The sequence below is a fragment of the Zootoca vivipara genome, chromosome 8, assembly GCF_965207765.1.
Source record: "Zootoca vivipara chromosome 8, rZooViv2.hap1.1, whole genome shotgun sequence".
Taxonomy (NCBI): domain Eukaryota; kingdom Metazoa; phylum Chordata; class Lepidosauria; order Squamata; family Lacertidae; genus Zootoca; species Zootoca vivipara.
The window spans coordinates 82,164,448-82,185,469 of NC_142591.1; the positions used below are offsets into that span (position 1 = coordinate 82,164,448).

Consider the following 21,022-nt stretch of genomic DNA (forward strand, 5'->3'; position numbering starts at 1 on the left):
AACAGTATTACAACAATCTGAAAGCCGCACACGGTTGATCATCATTAAACTTGGTTGATCATCATTAAACTAAGTGACTGATTAAACTGGGGTGTGTGTGTTATTGTTTTGTTATTATGCTATGTATTATTGTGTCCTTATATTGTAAACCAGCCCGTAATCTTCAAATGAAGGGCGCTATAGCTATATATGCAGTATTCCTACTTATTGTGGCAATATGGTCAAAGTAGTACCAAGGAAAAACCTACCATAAACACAGGCCTAGAGAGAAAGATAACAAGATAAATTATTAAACTGCACATTTCTGACTTCCACACCACCACTTCAAGTGTTCGGGGCTTAGCTACCCTGTTTCTCATATTTTAAGACATACCCATAAAATAAGCCATAGCAGGATTTTAAGCATTCAAGGAATATAAGCCATACCCCGAAAATAAAACATAGTGATAGCCGCAGCAGCAATGCCGGCCGCGGCAGGAGGAGGAGGAAAAAAATAAGACATCCCTTGAAAATAAGCCATGGTGTGTTTTTTTGAGGAAAAAATAAATATAAGACGTGTCTTATAATATGAGAAACACGGTAGTTCATTATGAATTTAGAAGAGACTGGTTTGTCTTTTAAGGGTGCCACAGGATTTTGTCTTACAAAACCAGGCAACACTCAGGGGAGAACACAGAAAAGCTCAAGGGTAACAATTCCACCAAGAAAAATGCTCACTAAACCATCTGCTCACTAGCAAGTCAGGCTGATGTAATGAGAGAAGCCCTTAAATATGAGAAAACAAAAAGCAGGCAGGAAAGAGCAACACAAACTTTAGGAATGGAAAGCCTTAAGTTGCCTCCAGCAATAGTTTCCATAATCAACAGTTATTGGTATATACAGCCTCCTTAAGACAGCAGAAGCCTTACAGTATTCTAGTATAGGTGGATGCACCCACGGATTTATTTTTGCTAAGCAGCGTGCTATCTTGGATCTGTCACATCAATGAATTATAATCTGGGGATGTTTGCAGCACTAAAAATTTTAACCCAGTTCTCTTTTTTAAAAAAGTAAAGGGTGTTACAAAAATTCTGTTTCATTATTTGAAAATTCCCTTATGAAAAAAGCATGTAAGCCTGAGCAATCTTCAGAACAGACATTAGAAAGGAAAGGCAGCTCATGTCCTGACACGCTTCTGTGAAAAAAGTGTTATAGGAACGGGGGGGGGGATTAGCTATATCTGGTCAGCAACAGCACCCACAAGGATTTACTTCAGCAAATGAGAAGGGGTGGATTCTTTGTATGTGAACACCATACCACCTCACCCAAGATACACACAATGGATATAGACAAAGCAGGAAGCTAATGTATCCAAAGCTATTGCACACTGACATAATTTTTTAAAGATATGCACAATTTCAAAGTAAATATTGCAACAGACATTACAAAATGAACAATTCCATGCTGCCCTGGTTTGCATGTCACACTGAGCCAAACTATGGCTTACATGAATATTGTACATGGTCTCCCAGAGAATATATCACAGCTGCTTTGCAGTTACTTCTTCACAACTTGCATTAATTAGATCACAAATTCACTATAGCAATGTAGATTACTCAATGAGATTAGACAAATTAATATAAATTAATATTAATAATATTAATATAAACTACCATCACTTTTCAATAAATTCAATTACAGCATTCCTAATGGGTGGGACCACTGGTCCCATCACCTCCTGGCAAATAGAAGGGGAAGAAATGGAGGCAGTGAGAGATTTACTTTCTTGGGTTCCATGATCACTGCAGATGGTGACAGCAGTCACGAAATTAAAAGACGCCTGCTTCTTGGGAGAAAAGCAATGACAAACCTAGACAGCATGTTAAAAACCAGAGACATCACCTTGCCAACAAAGGTCCGTATAGTTAAAGCTATGGTTTTCCCAGTAGTGATGTATGGAAGTGAGAGCTGGACCATAAAGAAGGCTGATCACCGAAGAATTGATGCTTTTGAACTATGGTGCTGGAGGAGCCTTTGGCCACCTCATGAGAGGAGAAGACTCCCTGGAAAAGACCCTGATGTTGGGAAAGAGGGAGGGCACAAGGAGAAGGGGACGACAGAGGACGAGATGGTGGGATAGTGTTCTCGAAGCCACCAAAGTGAGTCTGACCAAACTGCGGGAGGCAGTGGAAGACAGGAGTGCCTGGCGTGCTCTGGTCCATGAGGTCACGAAGAGTCAGACACAACTGAACAACTAAACAACAATTTGAATAAATACAATGTGCTTTGATCTCACTATAAATATGAGATCAAATCAAGGGACTGCTGCTATATATGGTCACAGTGTGAATAGTCTCAGACTGCATTTTCTACATTGTCCTCTCAACATACATACGTACATGTAACCACACATGTGATAACCCATCATGCATTTGATTATAGTCCACAAAAGGTCATTCTATAATAAACATGCTAGTCTTCACTGCTATCCTCATGCTATGCTTGACAGCTTTCGGAAACATCTGGCTGCCTGGCTGCCTGAAGCAGATTGGACTAAATTGGGATGACCAAGCAATCATGCTCTTGTGTTCTTACACAACAAGGGGAAGGGTCATAGCTCAGAAGAGCATCTGCTTTGCATGCAGGATGTCCCAGATTCAGTTCCTGGTATCTCTAAGTTTCAGAGAGACCTCCTGCCTGAAATCCTACTACTAAACTAGACTGACCGGTTTTATGAGGCAGCTTCTTATATTCCTGTGTAACAGCCATGCCCAATAACCACTCCTGCACTCATTTAATAGGGCAGACGGATCATTTTAAAGGATTTGTACACAATTTCATTCATTCAAGAAGTCTTCCACATTTTACCCTCTACTCTCACAGCTCAATTTTGGGAAACAGTTCAGGACAGCAATCACCCATGATTGTTGGTATAGGCTCTCTCATATTTGCATGACATTTTACAATTTTAGCTTTGAGGTGCTTTCTCCCATAATATATATGATGCTAAGTATTTGTCATTCCACTGTATTGTATACTTTCCCCTTGTATTGTATTTTTTAATCATTTTCTCTTGTTGTAGTTGTCCTCTTTTTGACATTTAAAACTGTTTTTTTATTTATGTAACAAAAATAAAATAAAGACAGTCTCCCAAACAGCAATGGATAACCATATGTTAGTTATGCTGTGTTCTAGGATCAGCATAAAAATATTTAAAGGGAAAATCTGTACAGTGCTAAAATGTGCACACTCCTGCATCAAAACAAAGCAAGTCCAATAAAAAGAGGGTGTTGACTTGTGAAAAGGCATTTTGTGGTGGTACTCAAGCTGTACTTAATCAGGTCTGAATTCTGGAGCTGTTCTTGATATATAACTTGATTGAACTGATAGAAGATTTTTTTGGAAAAGATAAAGGTGCTAATTGTCCCACGTTCAGAGACAATGTTAAAACCAAAGTTTAGTATTTAGTTAACTAGCCTTCTGAATGTGCATTTCCTTCTGCTCTCTCCTCTTCCAGTGCAGCTGCAGATTCCTGTTCTTAACCATCCATACTTCACCCTGTGGTTAGTAAAACAATACTTTATTGAAACAAGCCCAGATCAAACTCTGGTTTAACTGACCAGAGTTCCCTGTTTGAGTGTACAGTGGTACCTCGGGTTGAGTACCCAATCCGTTCCGGGGTGCCGTTCGCACCCCGAAAAGTACTCAACCCAAGCGGTGCTTTAGCGCATGCGCAAAGCACCGATAGAGCGCTTCTGTGCACGCATGAAGCGTGCAGAACGCTTCTGTGCAGGTCCGTCGAGTACGCAACCCGAAAGAACGCAATCCGCAGCATACTCAACCAGAGCTATGACTGTAATGATTAACTCTAGTTCGTTCAAACCAGGAAATGTTTCCAAACTTTGCGGATGTGCAGTACTATAGAAGAAAATGAGAGGGATAGTGTATAAACTCAAAGTTTACTGCTGCTCAGGCATGTCACTCTAAACCAGGGGTAGGCAACCTAAGGCCCATGAACCACAAGCAGCCCATGGGGGTCATTTAACCGGCCCACAAGCCACCCCCGAACCGAGCTGCCCGCTTGGAGAGTCCCCGCTGCTGCACTAAACCGGTGCAGTGTAGTGCGGAGACTTGCTTCCACAGCGCCAAAAATCACGTCTGCGCAGACGCCGGAAATTGTGCAATCCGGCCCACGGAGAGATCTCCGCTGGAGTGAACTGGCCCAGGTGAGGTAAACCTTGGTTCAGTCTTATATCTGGACCAATTACTGTGTTGTGTATTTTTAGAATAATTTTTAAGACTAAGTGGCTCTGAATGTCTTTCGTACTAATGGAGGAAGACTTTTTAAAAAGAACAAACATTTCTATGTCAATTCTGCATTCCACAACTCCTTAAATTAGCAATAATTTGCCTAATAGATAGACCTCAACTCTGTCTTGCATATGAGAAACACCAACTGTGGTTGACAAGCTACAAAACAGTATTGGGAGGTACCTTTACTCAGCCAAGTGAAACAGTGGAATGCGTCAGTTTAAGTTTATTTAAGGTTTATACCATCCAATCAGAAAGGGACTCATAATATTTTCTTTTCAATACCTGCTAAGATTCAGAATGTGCTGCCAGTAAACAAGTGGTGGCCTCAATGAACTACAGTTGTTTCTAGCTGTCTCTACAGAGCTGTTTCTATCATGTTCAATATACTGAATCATGCATGGTCTCAGTTATAACAGTAATCCAACACTAGTTCTCTTCATAATGCCATCTTTCTGCCCAGATTCCTGTCTACATAATCTCAAAAGCCAGTAAGTATGTGAGCTGCACTTTACCAATCCATGTGGGAAATCTGACAAGTGGGAACAGAAGATCTCAACTGTACACTTCTCAATGTCATTTATGGGAGGTAAAATTGTGTTTGCCATTGTGACCCATGCAAAACCTGGCCCAGTCAATATCATATATGATGCATTATTGTTGTCACCCAATCACTCTCCTGAATCTCCAGAGACAAAGAGCAGGTTTGCCCAATAGTTTTGCCACTCTCCTTAATGTGTTTTATGCATTGCTAGGACAGCACATGTTCTCTGTATGCCAACTGAAGAAAGATGCTTCTCTTTAACATACAAGTTACTGAAAATATTGTCAGGATATAACAAGTGTTATGAACTACTTAAGAGAATCTGCCCCCTCCCCCCAGTGTAACTTTATATTTCTTTCATTCTTTATGGAAATTAAATTAATATTTATAATCAGAGTTTATTATGTTTTGGACAAGCCATCATCTGTGCCTAACTCTTCACTCGGGCTTCCAGTTGCAGAGTGGTACTGGGAAATTACACACTTGTGACAAAGTAGAATACATCCCTACCTTTCTTTGAGACAGAACAGACTGAGAGATACATTGCATGTTATTTGCTCCTGGGCAGTCCTACCATCACATCCCTCTTATAAAAGTACCTAGGTCTGAGTGCAAAAACCTGAGACATGAAGTGACTACAGTGATCTGACAATTGGAAACACTCTTGGCAAACGCTTGGATAGAAAAGTCAGCTCTGTTTTCACTTCTTAGCAGGATGCAATAAGCTAATGACAAAAACTGAAGCCCATTCAGTTGGACCATAGAGGATCTGACTCCCAAGTAGCCTCTCTAGCTCCATATACCAGCACTGTGTAAGAGTACACAGAGTCTGGTGGGTAATCTGCTTCAAAAGAACACTTTCTAAATATTCTGCCCACCAGGTAAAAGCCATCTCTCAGTCCAGGCCGGCATTTGGTACACTCTCATAAATACTTTATTCTTCCGCTTATTAGTCAACCCTCACAATTCAGAGTCTGAATGATCTTGTAACATTTTTCAATCTGACAGTTCAACTAAAAGCACATACACAAAACTCATTGGGCTTCAAAGCCAATTCAAATATGCATGATTTTATTTTGGTTTCTCTTTTTATTATTTTACAAAATTTACATACTACTTGCTAAAAAAACAAAACAAAACAAAAAACCTCCAAGCCACTGCAGCAAATACCAAGTGGTATATCAAGTAGGAATGCCCCCACCTCCTATTCACTTTTTCATCGCAATTCACCACCTCCATTAATGAACCCAAAGCAACTCAGGGTGTGTATCTTCCTATGGGAGCCCAGGCTTTAAGATCTTCTGGGGAAGTCTTTCTCTCAGTCCTGTCACATTCACAGGCATGTTTAGTGAGGACACAAGAGAGCACCTTCTTAGTAGCTTGCTCCCAGATTGTGGAACTCCCATCCATGTGATGTTATGCTGCCCTGCTTTCTGCTTTCCTTTTACTGACAGGCAAAGACTGATTTGTTCAACAGGCCTGGATACAAATGAAATAAACTGTGTATTTAATGGATGCACTCATCAGCATCATGTATCCAAATTTCGTACAATAATCCTATTGTTTTCTTCTGTAGGTTAAAATATAAACTTTTTTTTAAAAATGGATTCATTCAGGAGAGAAATTGCAAATCCTTCTTCTAAGATAGACCATTGATTTAGAAGAAGAAGAAGAAGAAGAAGAAGAAGAAGAAGAAGAAGAAGAAGAAGAAGAAGAAGAAGAAGAAGAGTAGTTTGGATTTGATATCCCGCTTTATCACTACCCGAAGGAGTCTCTCAAAGTGGCTAACAATCTCCTTTCCCCTCCTCCCCCACAACAGACACCCTGTGAGGTGAGTGGGGCTGAGAGACTTCAAAGAAGTGTGACTAGCCCAAGGTCACCCAGCAGCTGCATGTGGAGGAGCAGAGACGTGAACCCGGCTTCCCAGATTACGAGTCTACCGCTCTTAACCACTGCACCACACCTCTAGCTAAATATTCCCAAGACCACTTATTTCTTTATTGCTCCAGTTAGTGGTAAAGAATTATGGGGCTTCACAAAAGAAGAAGAAAAAGAAAAGAAGAAGAAAAATCATGCAATTTAAATGACCAAAGAGGAAAATAAGAACAAGGGATGATGAAAGATGTCAATCTGAAGAACTAATATGGTAAATATTTTGTCCTCCCTAACAGTCTGGCTAATGGTTGCTGATGCTTTTCAAGAGACATCATCTGTTCCACTTTTCACATGAAAGGTGGAGAATCCACTCTACAGAAGGACTCCAAAGTCTACAGCCTGCAAAGACTATAATCTAACAAAGGAATTCCAGGTAGCATGAATGAAGTGTGCACTGTTTGTATAAAGCCATCTGCTTACAGGGATTCCTGAAGTTACAGTGAAACATCTAGAAATGTTAAGTGTGTGCTTTTTTGTCAGAGCACTGATAAGAATAACACATTCAGCCTGAATGGTTTTGGGTGTCCATTGAGTCAAATGAATATATTTAGTGTAGAACCATTAAAGCATAATCAACATTTAAAATGATGGCTGAAGCGTATCTTTCCCATAATGCACTGTGCAGACCAATCAATTTATGTGTATTTATGTGTATTAACAGCATAATGACACCGACTTTCTCCCAACAGCAAGAGGCAAGTTTTAATCACCAATCAAATATTGGTACAACTATTTGGTTACAAATATATCTTGGAGGTCAAAGAAAGGTAGCTAATAAATGCCACATATATGTTTGGGAAGTGGAGGAATCAATGACATTTTCCTTACCTAAAATACGTGACCGTGACCAAACACACACACACACACACACACACACACACACACACACACCACCCCTTGCCTAGGTCAGCAAGAGCTGAGGCCTTGTCAAGCAAACAGCAACCACCAGACACGGCTGGTGTGTTGTATTCTGACTGGTGAGTCACCAACTATGCAGGCCTTCATCAAATACACCTCTAGGGCATTTTTAATCCAAAGGCAATAAACACATTTTATTTAAAAAATCATCACCCTTGCAGCCGATGCTGGTAGATGGGAAATTCTGAACACTTAAACTTTTAATACGTACAAAGACACTTCTATATCTAAGCAACGTAGAGCATGTTCTTCCAGTTATCAGGGAAGTGGGACTTTAAACTCAAGGATTAAGTCCTAGCCACTTTTTCCAGACTACAAATTCCACAATCCCTAACTATTAGCTATGCCTGCTGGGGCTGGTGAGAGAAGATGGCAGCCAAACATATGGGAGGGCCACAAGTTAGCTACTCCTGTTTTAGTGTGACATCCAAATGTCGTGAGTAATGGAAAAAAGCTGCTCCACAAGTGATTTATAGTCACAATTGTCTCACTACTTTTATGAAAACTCAATGCCACTCTGAAATTGCTATATGCTCAATATCTTTAAACCAGTGAAGATAATTGGTTTACAATACAAAATAAAAATGTGAACAAATTGAAACTAGCTCTTGTGACATTCGTTGATAAAACTGAGCTGAGGAAACAAATGTTTCAGAACCACACAGCTTTAAGTATTAGGAAAATCAATTGGCTACTTGTTATTTCTTATGATCATACTTTGCCAATGTGCTCTTGATCAGGTATACTTTAATGCACACACATACACACAGAGAGCTGTCGGTTACAATATCAACAGACCCATGTTTAACCATCCCGCATACTAAGAAAGGATATTGCAGCATCCCAATCAAACTAACGAAGTTTAATTTTGTTCCAGATATATTTTTATTCTGTAATGAAAAATGGGGGAGGGGACATGTTTGCTCACTGAAAATGGACTTGATGAATTTTCAATGCATGTAATTTAGCTTCATGAACACCCATCTTGAGAGACAAAATGCAGAATAATCACAAAGGTCCTAACTATTAACCTAACTGATACAAATGGGTTTTCAGGTTACATACAACAAAAGACTAAAAATATTGAGAATCAGGGCATAGCAGCAACTGCATCCAATGCACACATTAAACTGCTGAAACAGAATCATCTTACATAAGACTTACCACAGTATAGTCTTTCCATGTAGGTTTTTGCTTACAAAGCCTGCTAGAATTCGGTATATTCAGTACAGCTTCAGCATTCTTAGATCCAAAACACTTAAGTTGTCAATTAATATTTGTTCTCCCCCCCATCCTGTTTCACAGAGAACATAGTGCAGCAGCCTTTGGTCACGAGCTTATCACACAGTACAGTGAAGCCAGTGGAGCTTCTTTTGTCTCCTTTCACTCAAAAGTCAGGCAGCGCAAACAAAAGGCATCCATCACTAAGTCCATTAGCTTCAGCTGACGAGACAATTCTAGGCTGCCAGATGGGTAAACGTCTTTTGCTAAATCTGGCTGCGGCTGCAATAAATCCTAAAAGAAGAACAGCCACAGCAATCAGCCTTTTGAATCTCTTCTACTCCAATATTTTGTGCGTGTACCAGTAAGCCCATTCTGTTCACTTGATAGCCTCACACCCTAACATTCATTTTGAATCAATCACTTTTTAAAGAGTGACAAAGAACAGAAGCAAGCCCCTCCTGGAAGCTAGCAGGAGCTTTCACTGAAGGAGATGCAGCTATATTTTTTCTTTACAAAGGCAGGACATCTTTCTCAGTGAAGTACCTTAGTATATTTAGAACTTGTTCCTCTCAAAGGTCACTGAAAACCAGAAAAGCTAATTCATGCAAATGCAAAACAAACCAATGCCCTAAATCTGGAACTGAAAATGAGTAAGTAAATACCTAATGTTGCAATGACTCAAAATGTAAACTGGAACTTCATAACTTCTAACAGCAAACAAAAAATTTGTAAACTTTTCTCTTCCATACAATGCTCTGTACTTCTTTATTGTTTGTGACATAACTGTTAAATACTGTTAAATAAGGTGTCAACCCTTGGCTAAAATGAAAAATTATCAATCCTCTTTATACAAAGATCTCTCTCCCCATCTTGCAATATCAGAGTAGCTTCTTACTCTCTGAATGTGTGTTAATATATAGAACGTTAAAAGTTATTTTTAATTCCCAGCAGATGTCTGTTACATTTCTGCAGAGATGCAATTTTTTAGCATTAATAAAAAAGTAAGATGCTAGTCATCCATTCTGAAGGAAATCAGCCCTGAGTGCTCACTGGAAGGACAGATTGTGAAGCTGAGGCTCCAATACTTTGGCCACCTCATGAGAAGAGAAGAATCCTTGGAAAAGACCCTGATGTTGGGAAAGATTGAGGGCACTAGGAGAAGGGGACGACAGAGGACGAGATAGTTGGACAGTGTTCTCGAAGCTACGAACATGAGTTTGACCAAACTGCGGGAGGCAGTGCAAGACAGGAGTGCCTGGCGTGCTATGGTCCATGGGGTCACGAAGAGTCGGACACGACTAAACGACTAAACAACAACAAGATGCTAGTCATATTTCTTCTTAATTATGAACAAATTACTTCTTGAGCAGGCAATGACAGCTACGAGACAGTTCTAGAACAACTGATTGGTGTCCCTAGTATCAAAGATTTCTTAGAGTTAGATGGAGATTATGAAACCAGCATTGTATAGGCATACAGGATAAACTCAAGACATGAAAAAAGAGCAAGTTGGATAAAGATGTTTGTAATAAATTTTTTAAGTGTTTGAGTAAAGGATGCAGTATTAGAAAATAAGAACAGGAACAGCATTAAAAACTGGCAATCAAAATACTAAAGAACTTGCAGATATATGTCCAGAAGTACAGAAAAAGAATAAGGAAAAAATAGATTAATTCATGTAGATAAAGGCTGTTAGTGGGTACTTACAATGACAGCCATGCTCTGCCTCCAAGGCTGAGGGCAGTATGCTACTGAATATGAGCTGCTGGAAACTACAGGAGAGGAGACTGCTCTTGTGCTCATCTTTCCCACAGGAGTCAACAAAATCTTGGGACATGGAGTTCCATTGCACCCAATGGTCTTTTTGCTAAATAGTTTAGAAGGTTCTACTAGACATGACCATGTGGAATGGCTTCTGACTTATCACCTGCAACTAGAATTCTCTCTGCTGGAAAGTGGGAACCAGGTAGTGAACCATGTACAACAACATTTCTGAGTATGCTGTGATGGCACGGTTGACATTAGATTCAGAGAACAAAAAACCATAGGACAATTTGGGGGCAGAGGACCACATGTTCTTCATCCCTGCCCTAGAGCCAACTATACAAGGGCAGTGACCTTTATAATGGGTCAAAACTGTGTATGTATGAGCCATTGAAGTTTGAGGAACTCATTCTCAAAGACATGCTAGAAGAAAAGGTTCTATGATAGGATGTGGAGACCGAGATTGTTAAACTCCTAATCAAGCGAGGAGTCAGAGCTACTGGAGAGTGAAATGGGATAGGCAGTTCCACAAAGGGATTTCTTTAAGGTCAACAGGTTTCTGTAAAATAATGCTGTGAAACTGAGACAGGAAGGCCCCTTAAAATATAAATGAGATGAGGAAGAATTTTCATGCTAATGATATGGAACTTCCTACAAAGATTGACCACTAATGTCTCCCAGCAGTCTAAATTGGCTTTTATTTGATAAAGTATGAAAGCTAAATTCACTTTAACCAGCTTTGGGGATTTTCATTCCTAGAAAGATGATCTCAGTGTGCCACCACTTAAAATGTCCAGGTTTTAAACAACTGTTGTGATGCAATTTTAAATGTCATATTATCCCAGTTGACTAGATAGCCTGACAGGAATAGAGTTTTCAAGCAGTGAAACAAGATTGAGTTCTATGGTGTCCACATCCTCCAAAGTCAGCACATAAGAAAATCTGAGTTCAATGCTTTTCATCCTTAATATTCATGTCTCAGCTTAGAATATTGAAAGGAAGTTGAGAGGGGGGAAACAAGAGCTACCAGTATCACATTATAATATTTAACAGAAAATAGATGCAACTGAATTTTGTGGAATTAAATCACTTGAATGTAAAACTATTCTCTCCCACAGTCTTAACAAATATTTAGAAAACAAAATGCATGATGAAACCCTAGAAGGCATGTTCTTGCTTGTGCACATAAACTGCCCAGCAAGTTCCTGCTACGTTTCTAGAGAGATAAAGCTAAGTGCATCCTATGCTGTGATATGATCATGTTGCACAACATAACGAAGTGGCTTGCTACCAACATGTGAGCACACAGCAAAAATTGTTAATTCTGCCTAAGCTATACAATGATGCTTCAACATGGGAGTGAGTAGGTTTTGATGAGAAATGTAGGCAAAGCTATGGCCACCACATCCCTGATCCATTCAACTTGGAAAACTGTTGAGAGAAATAAACTACCGTATGCCTTTTATGCTGATACAGTCTGCTATAATTATGAGTAAGCATTGTAAACTTCCACAGCTAGAGATGTCCATCAATCAGCAAGCATTTCACATACATATAAATTTATGCCAGACTGCATACAATAAGTGCATGTTTGATGCCCAAACATTTTATTTCAATAGCCCTCACAGCTTCTGTTCAAAATATTCTCTTTCTCTCTTTCTCACTCACTCACACAAATACATACATATGGGGGTGCAATTCTGCCTAATGAGCAAGGCAAAAAATAAATAATGCAGTTGATTTATAGTTTGCTAATGCAAAGGGAATGCTAAGCTTAACTATTTTAGTGTTACAATGATTCTCCAGATCTGTGTTTTACAAGTATGACCTCTCTACATCAATATGCCTTTATGACTTTGAAAATTGCAGCTGAAACAAAAGCTCATACCAATGACAAACTTAGTTGGTCTCTAAGGTGCTACTGGAAGTAATTTTTTTTATTTTGTTTCGACTGCGTCAGACCAACATGGCTACCTACCTGCAAATAAAATTGCAGCTGTTAGTTATACACAAAACAGCAAGCAGTTTTTGTGATGAATGCTGTTCCCAAGCAGACCTTTAGAGTGGGTTTTTACTCATGCACCTGGTGGTGGAGCCAGAAGAAGACTAGTAAAACTCCTGAAGGGTCTGCTTTTTCAGACATCTTAGAAGAAGGCTCCTGATAAAAGAAAACCTGATAAGCAATTACTGTTGTACCCTGCAGAGAACTTGACGTTAACATACTGTGATCAGAGAGTTTCATCAGCCGATACAAATCAAAAGCAAAATTCCCCCACTAAGAAACAGATACAGTTCTTTGCATACCTGTCCATAAGAGTCCACCTAAGCAAGTTTATAGTAGAGTTATAAATCATTCACAATGATGGTGCTCAGAAATGTTTTTAAAGGCACCAATATCTGATATAAACACAATGTCAAGCAAAACAAGCCATTTGCAACAAGGTCAATCTCCAGATATGAGCAAAGAAAGAATATCTGGCACTGAAGATTTTGCTTTCTGCCTTAAATAAGCCAACATAGTGGGGCAAGAATGCAACAGACATTCCACCAATGCATTTATATAAAAAGAAGCAACTCTAAATTACTTCTTGAGCAGGCAAGGACAGTACAAGATAGTTCTAAGACAACTGATTGGTGTCCCTAGTATCAAAGATTTCTTAAGAGCTAGATGGAGATTATGAAACCAGCATTGTTTCATCTTGCTATAGGTAAGTAGCACCCCACTTGCTAAGCAGCACCCCACTTTCCACCAGTAGGGAAACTACCTTTCCCACATTGAATTTGAACTAATCATCAGACCAAGCAGGGGACTGCAAAGGGGCCACCACAAAAAGAGGAAACAAATGTCCATGCACAAGATTTTTTTTTTATTGTATGCAAGTAAGGTGAGCAAACGGAACACAAAGTCAAGTCTCAAAACATTTTCAGAACTCAAGCAGGTGAGGAGTATGAGCGTGACGTATGAGAACTTGGTGCTCAGAACAGGGATGATCCCCAATCACTAGTTCCCAGGTATTTAATACAATGGAGGGAAGCAAGCAGTGATCAAAATGCTGTGGTATCATGAGTGAGCAGTGGGGTAGTCAAATTTGCAAGTGACAACAGATTATTTAGGTTGCTTAAAGCCCAAGCTGACTGCATGAGATACAGAATGAAGCAAGATTCAGTAGTTCCCAATAAATAATAATGGATAAGTTCCATTTTGACTAGCAGGTAATGTTTTCTATGAGCTATACTGAGATTTGTGGTTAAATGCTCAAAGGCTAGTAAATCCAAGTTGTGTCATTTCCCAGCGAATGGTTCCCAATACTGAACATACAAAGCAGAGCATTCTTTTTAAAAAAAGAAAGGATGTTTTAGTAAATGTGATCTGGAATGAATTTACACATGTAGTTTTGATTCAGAAATTTTCTTTTATCAACATTTGCTTACTTTGGATATTTACTATTGCTGATAGAAATGGTAATTGTTACAAACATTTATCTGCCTTCATTAAGTTTTGTAGCCCATTTTCTCAACTAATTCGGTGTAAGACTCAGATGTAGCTTTTGCTAAATTTAAATAGCTCCACATCACCCAGCCACATGGGGAGATTGTAGTAAATTCCTGACGATATAGACCGTGTTCACCCACTTATGTATTTGGATTTACACCAAAAGGCTGAAGCAGGGTGTCCAAATGCATACTTTGATGTGACTGGTGCAAGTTATGATTACCTGGTATATGCTAGTGTTGTGTTTCTGGCACAAGACCAAAAATTACACTAGTACCTACCACCCTACAATAGTAGTTTTTTTGCCTTTGGGCAGAAGCCCTTAAAGCATAGCTTGAACTCACTTTGCCATATGCAGTCCAAAATGACCACAAATTAGAGGAGATGGCTGGTCCAATGCCAAGCAGTTCTCCTTAACACAGGGATAGCCAACATGGCACTCTCCAGAGATTTTTGGACTGGGGAAGATGCCAATTATAGCCCACAACATCAGAAGGCCATCACATTAGCTAGCCTTGCCTTAACATAGAAATGTCTTTACACTAGATCACATGCACTCCAATCCTGTCTATGTTTATTCAGAATAAAGTCACTCTTAGTTCAATGGATTGACTTCCAATTGAATATAGAACTGCAAAACACTTCATAATGATGAAGTTCGTGAAACTCCCATTTCATATGCAAGTTTTAAATTGTATTCACAAGTTAAAATGGTTTTTCCTTAAAACTAAGCTGTACTGAAAGCAAAAACATTTGAAGCAATCAAATAAAAATACAGAAGTTGGCATTTTAAAAAATTGAGCAATGAAGAGCACTTGACCCGAGTTTAACCAGCTCTGTTTGGTAATGTAATATGTCATACTAGCAAACAATTTCTTCTAATGTAACAAACAAATTAAGCATTTGCATCCAATTTTTAAAAGATGTATGCCAAGTACAAGCAGATGCATGCCAAGTTTTAAACATTTATGTGCATGCTTCTTGAACTTGCTAGATAATGGTACAGTTGTACAACCAGTTTTAGGAGGACTGGGGGATATCTACCTTCCTCCTGCCTCTTTCACTGTGCTACTGGGGATATTTATACATCAATTGGGTTCTGGGGAGATTGCATACAGATATTCTCCAGATTGAAATCCAAGTACTATACAGATGGCAGAACAAGCTTCATGGGCAACCTCTGCTATCTAATTTCTTTTTATTTAGTTGAAGGCAGCTGGCCAAAATGCATCAACTGTCACATACAAATATATACTTTTTTAGTCTCTATACTTGTATTATCAGAATACACAGGTAGCAATTTCCCCCTAGATTAAGATGTAATTAAACCAATATAAACTCTGATTTTTTTTCAGTAACCTTGACCTAAATACCCCCCTCACCAGAAGGAATTGCCGACTTGAAGGTAAAATGCTTATAAGCTCTCAGTAATTCCATTGTGTTTAGATAAAACTACAAAAAGCATACAATTAAGACAGGAATAATTATCACTTCACATTGCTTCTGATAAAAAGTTTTTTCTGTTGCCAAAAAAAGTTAACAGAAAAATACAAGGCAATTAGACTACCATGCATGCTTGTACACCACTGGATGTCCTTGCACACATTACAACCATCTGCTAACCGGTTACTCCAAATGCCAGTCTTCTGCAAGCCTAGCCCAATAAGTTGCTTGAGCAGTTAAGAAAAAAAAATAAACTTACATTTTTCAGAACATGTACAGAGAGCAAGAGGACAGAATAAGGCAATCAAGTCTTAAGAATGGGAAGGAAAACATTTTGATGTTAGAGTTCAAAAAAGATTGCCCTTACGCCTATCTTACCATTCCCCCAATTCTGATTACAGCATTCAGAACACAATCCGTAAGTATGTCTAAACACTCCAAAACCAGATTTACCACTTTACAGCACATCCAACGAATACAATATTATCATAACATAGTTTCTCGTGTTGTCTGGAAGGGTACATTAGAAGTGCCTGCAGAAATAACTGTGTGGTAACAGCCCTGTCCTCCTGGCCTAGATATTATCAGTTCTGCTCCAGAAATGTGGGGGGGGGTGTCAAGGAGGAACTGTTCTTTGCCAAAGACAAGAGAGTTGAACTAAAAACTGAGACTGGGAAAGAAGAAAGACAATTCCATCAAATGTCATCAAGTCAGCTGTCTGAGGAAATAACTGTTGTGGCAGGAGCAGCCCTGTCCTTCTGGCCTTGACATCTTATATTTTTTTTGATATGGAAGGAAGGGAGAAGAGGAGCTTCAATGGAGGGGTTGCCTCTAAAACAACCAGAACCTCCCTATACACTGGGGAGAGTACTGAGTGAGTGTGTTCATTTTTTTCAAGGATGAAAGATGCCTATGTGAAAGCCCATCCTTGCTGAAAAGTGGAATGAGTATTCTAAATTAATGAATACTAATAATGTAATTCCAATTTAATAATTCCATTGCCCCTGAAACTAGGCTGATGTTTTTTCTTTATAATGTAACTAACTTTTGTTTTTTGGTATCTATAAGCCGCTAGCGGATGAGCGATTGTTGGCAATCTGAACAATTCTGGGTAATCCCCCCCCCCCAAGCTCAACAACTGGGCAATCCTCCTCAAAAGAAGCTTCAGAACCATGGACAATTTCCTTAGTTTTGAGACCCAAAAAATAGGGGTCGTCTTATACACCGGGGGGGGGGGTGTTATACACGGAAAAATACGGTAAGTACCAGGGTTCATCCCATCTCTTTAAAAAAGGGGAAAACTTTAAACACTACATGCCAGGCACTGAAACAGGCAAGAATCATACCAGAGGAACACACACACAAACCCCTCATTAGATTTGGCTGTGCTTTTGAAGGCAGTTTCAGCTTTTGGAGAATTTCAGCCTGAATTGCTACAAAATCCAAACTTGAGTCACCATTATGGACAAAGAAAAAGAGAAAACAATATGGATACTCTTTATACTGCCACCACCAAGTCTCTAGAGTACATTTGTTACCACAGGGGAATGTTGAGACAAAGTTATTGCATACAGTATTTGAGAAGCAAGCAAAACATGCTATTATCAGTACACAGCCAAAAGTTCTCTACCTTCTGCAGTTACCAGAATTGTCTGTATACCCACTAACCAACCAACCACCAAATTCATCCAAACAATACATGAAGTACATACCATTACTTGCACAATTTAAAAATCCAAGAACCTGCATTTGCCCTTGTGGTGTTTGAAATCCTCCAGTGGAAAGTTATGTCTGATTCCCTTGCTGCAAGGTTGCTTGCAGCTATGTCTACCGCTCTGTGCCTCTACTGTCAAATCTCTAAACACTCAAGAGCTCTCAAATTTCACAGTAGGCAAAAACCAAAACACACCCTTCCTTGAAAAACAACTACACACCTTTAATGATAAGAGGGGAAAGAGTGAAACCAGAAAAAGTCTGAACAATTACTTGAGAAACATTTTAGCCTCTCATTATAAAACTGCTTATTCTTAGGAAATCTAGTATTGCCCATACCAAAGAGGATTATCTGTTGACATAATGGGGGGAAACATAAAGCTGAATCCTGAGTTTAGAGCTCCACCCCTTCTTCTGTCTCCAGTACCAAGGGTGTATGGTTATAAGAGCATATGCCTTATGCTCTTGTAAACTCAGTTCTGTGTGTACCTTCAACCTTAATCAAAACAGTCAAAAATCTGCTGGGGGGGAAAAATCAAATGAGAACAGTATAAAGTTCATACACCTTCCTACATTTGCCTAAATTCTGGGCTGTTAACAAAAATTCATGCATTCCATGAATCATTTTTCACTTGATGGAAGTTTTGCATATTTCTCATTTTCCAAAAATCATGCAATCAGAGCAAATGAATCCTTGGTTTTCTGTTACATCCAAGCCAGGGATCAAGGCTTCCATAAGAAACCACAACTTGCAAACCATCCTAAAGCTGCTAGGGACAAAGACACCACAATTACCAGCTCAGGCTTCCTGGATTGTCTGTCCTGCTTGCACCAGAGCAGTAGCAAAAAAGCAATGATTGGGCAGAAAAAGGACAAGCCAGAAAACTATGGCTTATAGTAATGTGCAAACACAGCCATCCCTTGCACAAATTCTAACCATGATGAAGTCTGTTAGCATTCTTTGACAACCTGATATCAATTCCAACATGAAATTTAGGCATTTATGAAACCTCTTTATAACCCAGGTTAGAGGTGGTCACATACAGTGCTAAATGGAGGAATGCAGCATAAACACAGAAGGAGCAGAGAGAGCACGACCTAATCCAGAAGTCTACTCCCAAAAAAATCTTATCTTGTTTGAAGGTTAAAACTGAACCAGACCCAACAGCATAATTTGTTCAGTTTGGTTTTACCGTGTTTCTCATATTATAAGACATGTCTTATATTTATTTTTTCCTCAAAAAAACCACTATGGCTTATTTTCAAGGGATGTCTTATTTTTTTCCTCCTCCTCCTGCTGCGGCTGGCATTGCTGCTGCGCCTATCACTATGTCTTATTTTCGGGGTATGGCTTATATTCCTTGAATGCTTAAAAATCCTGCTATGGCTTATTTTATGGGTATGTCTTAAAATATGAGAAACAGGGTATTGCAACTCCTGCCCACTTTTTTCTTGTGGTTCATCTTCCCTTACAAACCTGCTATATTATCGAGTCAGTCTATTGGCCCATACAAACCACTATTGCCTGCCAACTGATTGGGGCTTTGCATGGTCTCAGGCAAAGGCCTTTCCTTCCCTTCCAATTGAATTGCCAGGAATTGAAAATGTGGCCTTGAGCAGGGGTCCTCAAACTTTTTCAGCAGGCCAGTTCACTGTCCCTCAGACCTTGTGGGGGGCCAGACTATATTTTGGGGGGAAAAGATGAACAAATTCCTATGCACACTGCACATATTGTATTTATAGTGCACAAAAAACAGGAAAAACAATAAGTCAGACACGCACGCGGTTAGACATATCCGATCCGATCGTGGAAGGAAATTCAGTAGACAAGAAAGGGGACCCCCTTTGAAAATAGATTGACTAGCTGGATTGAGAAGTGACAGTCACAATATGTTAAAAACCCCAAATGAAAATGTCTTGTATTCCTTAAAAAGCAGAGTGGTCTTATGAGTATATCAGAGAAACTGGGGAGGGAAAGTGGGGGGGGGAGTGAAAGAGAATGAACCCATCAAAATTAAAATTTTGGAAGTGTGGGAAGGGGAGGAGAATACGATCTGGCACCTGGGCTTTCTCCTGGTTCAAAGAAATCCCTTTCCCAGAAGAAAAGAAATTGCACCCCCACCCCACCCCAAAATCCCACCATGCACTGACTACACTTTATCTTTCCAAATAAAGATAATTTCACACAGTGAAATTAACCTCCGAGTACCTGGCAGCTTTGAGTTGATGCACTGGGGCAAAAATAACTATAAATAGCAGATTCAAAGTTTTAGCTATTAAAGGGAGTAGTGGGTAGGAAAGGGGGGAGGGAGAGAAATCTGTAGGATGCAGCTTTTGTCAGATCTTGGGAGAAAGATTTATTAATGTGTGGCTTATGTCCCTAGTGTTATATCCGCCTAAAACCCTGCCTTAGTCCTTTGCCTGGGGATCTGGCATTTCTAAGGAAGCAGAGCAGCCGCTGCAGGAAGCCACCCTGCAAGCCGGTCCCGCAGCCACCTCCGGACCTGGAGGAGGAACGCACTCTGCACGCGCTCAGGAGTGCGTCTCGGCACTGCCTGCTCACCGGCGTTGTTGATGAGCAACAGCCGCTCCATCGACCTGTCCCCGTGGAGTTTCCAGGCGTCGTGCATCACGCACTGCAGCCTGTCGTCCAAGGCGCATGCGGAGCACTGGGCAGGCAGCACGCAGCTCGTCCTCCAGCTGCTCCAGCGCAGCTGCCGAGCGCACCAGCAGCAGCAGCGCCAAGCCGGACGCCAGGCGGGGGCCAGCAGGCGCACCAAGCTCCGGCTGAAGCCCCGCAACACGCCCATCACAATGCCCATGACCTGCCACCCGCCCACCTCCCTCTCTGTCCATGGCCGCGCTGGGTTCACCTCAGTGCATGGGTGACGAAGCTTCGGATTGGCTGCAGGAACTTCCTGCAGCCAATCCGAAGCCATGCCAGCATTGCAGAAGTCAGTCCCTGCGCAGCGAGGCATCTGCGGCTTATTTTCCAGGAAACACTGCACTGGTTTAGCTCAGCGTGCGGGGACTGACCGAGCAGGCGGCAGGGTTCACGGGCCGGATTTACGAGCCTGGCGGGCCTCATCCAGCCCGTGGGCCTTAGTTTGCCGACCCATGACCTTGAGCATAAGAGACATGTTCCCCTTTTCCCTCCACCCACAACATGACAAATTTTAAGTTACATAACAACTGCAATCAAATACAAGTTTGGCAAAACCAGAACTGGGACTGTATGGTTCTACTACTGTGTTCATTTTACAATTTCTATCCCCTCCAATAGTTAGTAAATTCTGAGTGGCTTACAGCAGACAAGCTTGCAGAAACATCAGCATAGCAACTAACCAATAAGTTACACAAATTTCCATTAAAATTTACCATATCCACAAATATATTCAACTATGTGCATCCCTTTTTTAAACTCAACTAAAATCTAGCCTAAAAAAACAGATTTGTTTCCGTAACTCCTGCAAATGTTTTTGGAACTCCTGCAAGGTCAGGACAACAGACCTCGACAACAGAGAGAAGCAACAACCAAAAAGGCACGTTTTGTGTCTCAGACAACTCCATTTAACTGTTTATTATGTAAATAAGACCTCTCCCTGAAATCACCAAGATTCATCTGGCTCAAATGGGTAGAACAGAGATCAGTTTTCTCTTGTTTAAGCAATAGCTTTGTTTAAAAGGAAATATACAGT

The 21,022-nt window shown here is 40.2% G+C and overlaps 1 protein-coding gene across 15 annotated transcripts in view; it reads right to left on the bottom strand.

Moving 5' to 3' along the window:
* PTK2 (protein tyrosine kinase 2) overlaps nt 1–21,022 on the bottom strand; it is a 198,223-nt gene that overhangs the window by 152,378 nt on the left and 24,823 nt on the right. The window contains exon 3 of one of the 15 annotated variants that reach the window (XM_088676023.1): nt 3,457–3,537. The exons of 12 other annotated variants lie outside the window; for them this stretch is intronic. Coding sequence is in view for 2 of the 3 variants with exons in the window: in XM_060277576.2 (XP_060133559.2) it covers nt 17,324–17,360 (37 nt within the window). In the remaining variant the exon portion in view is untranslated. Of the gene's footprint in view, nt 1–3,456; nt 3,538–17,323; nt 17,450–21,022 lie in introns of those variants that run through there. 2 more of the 15 variants (XM_060277576.2, XM_088676028.1) reach the window with 2 other exon arrangements.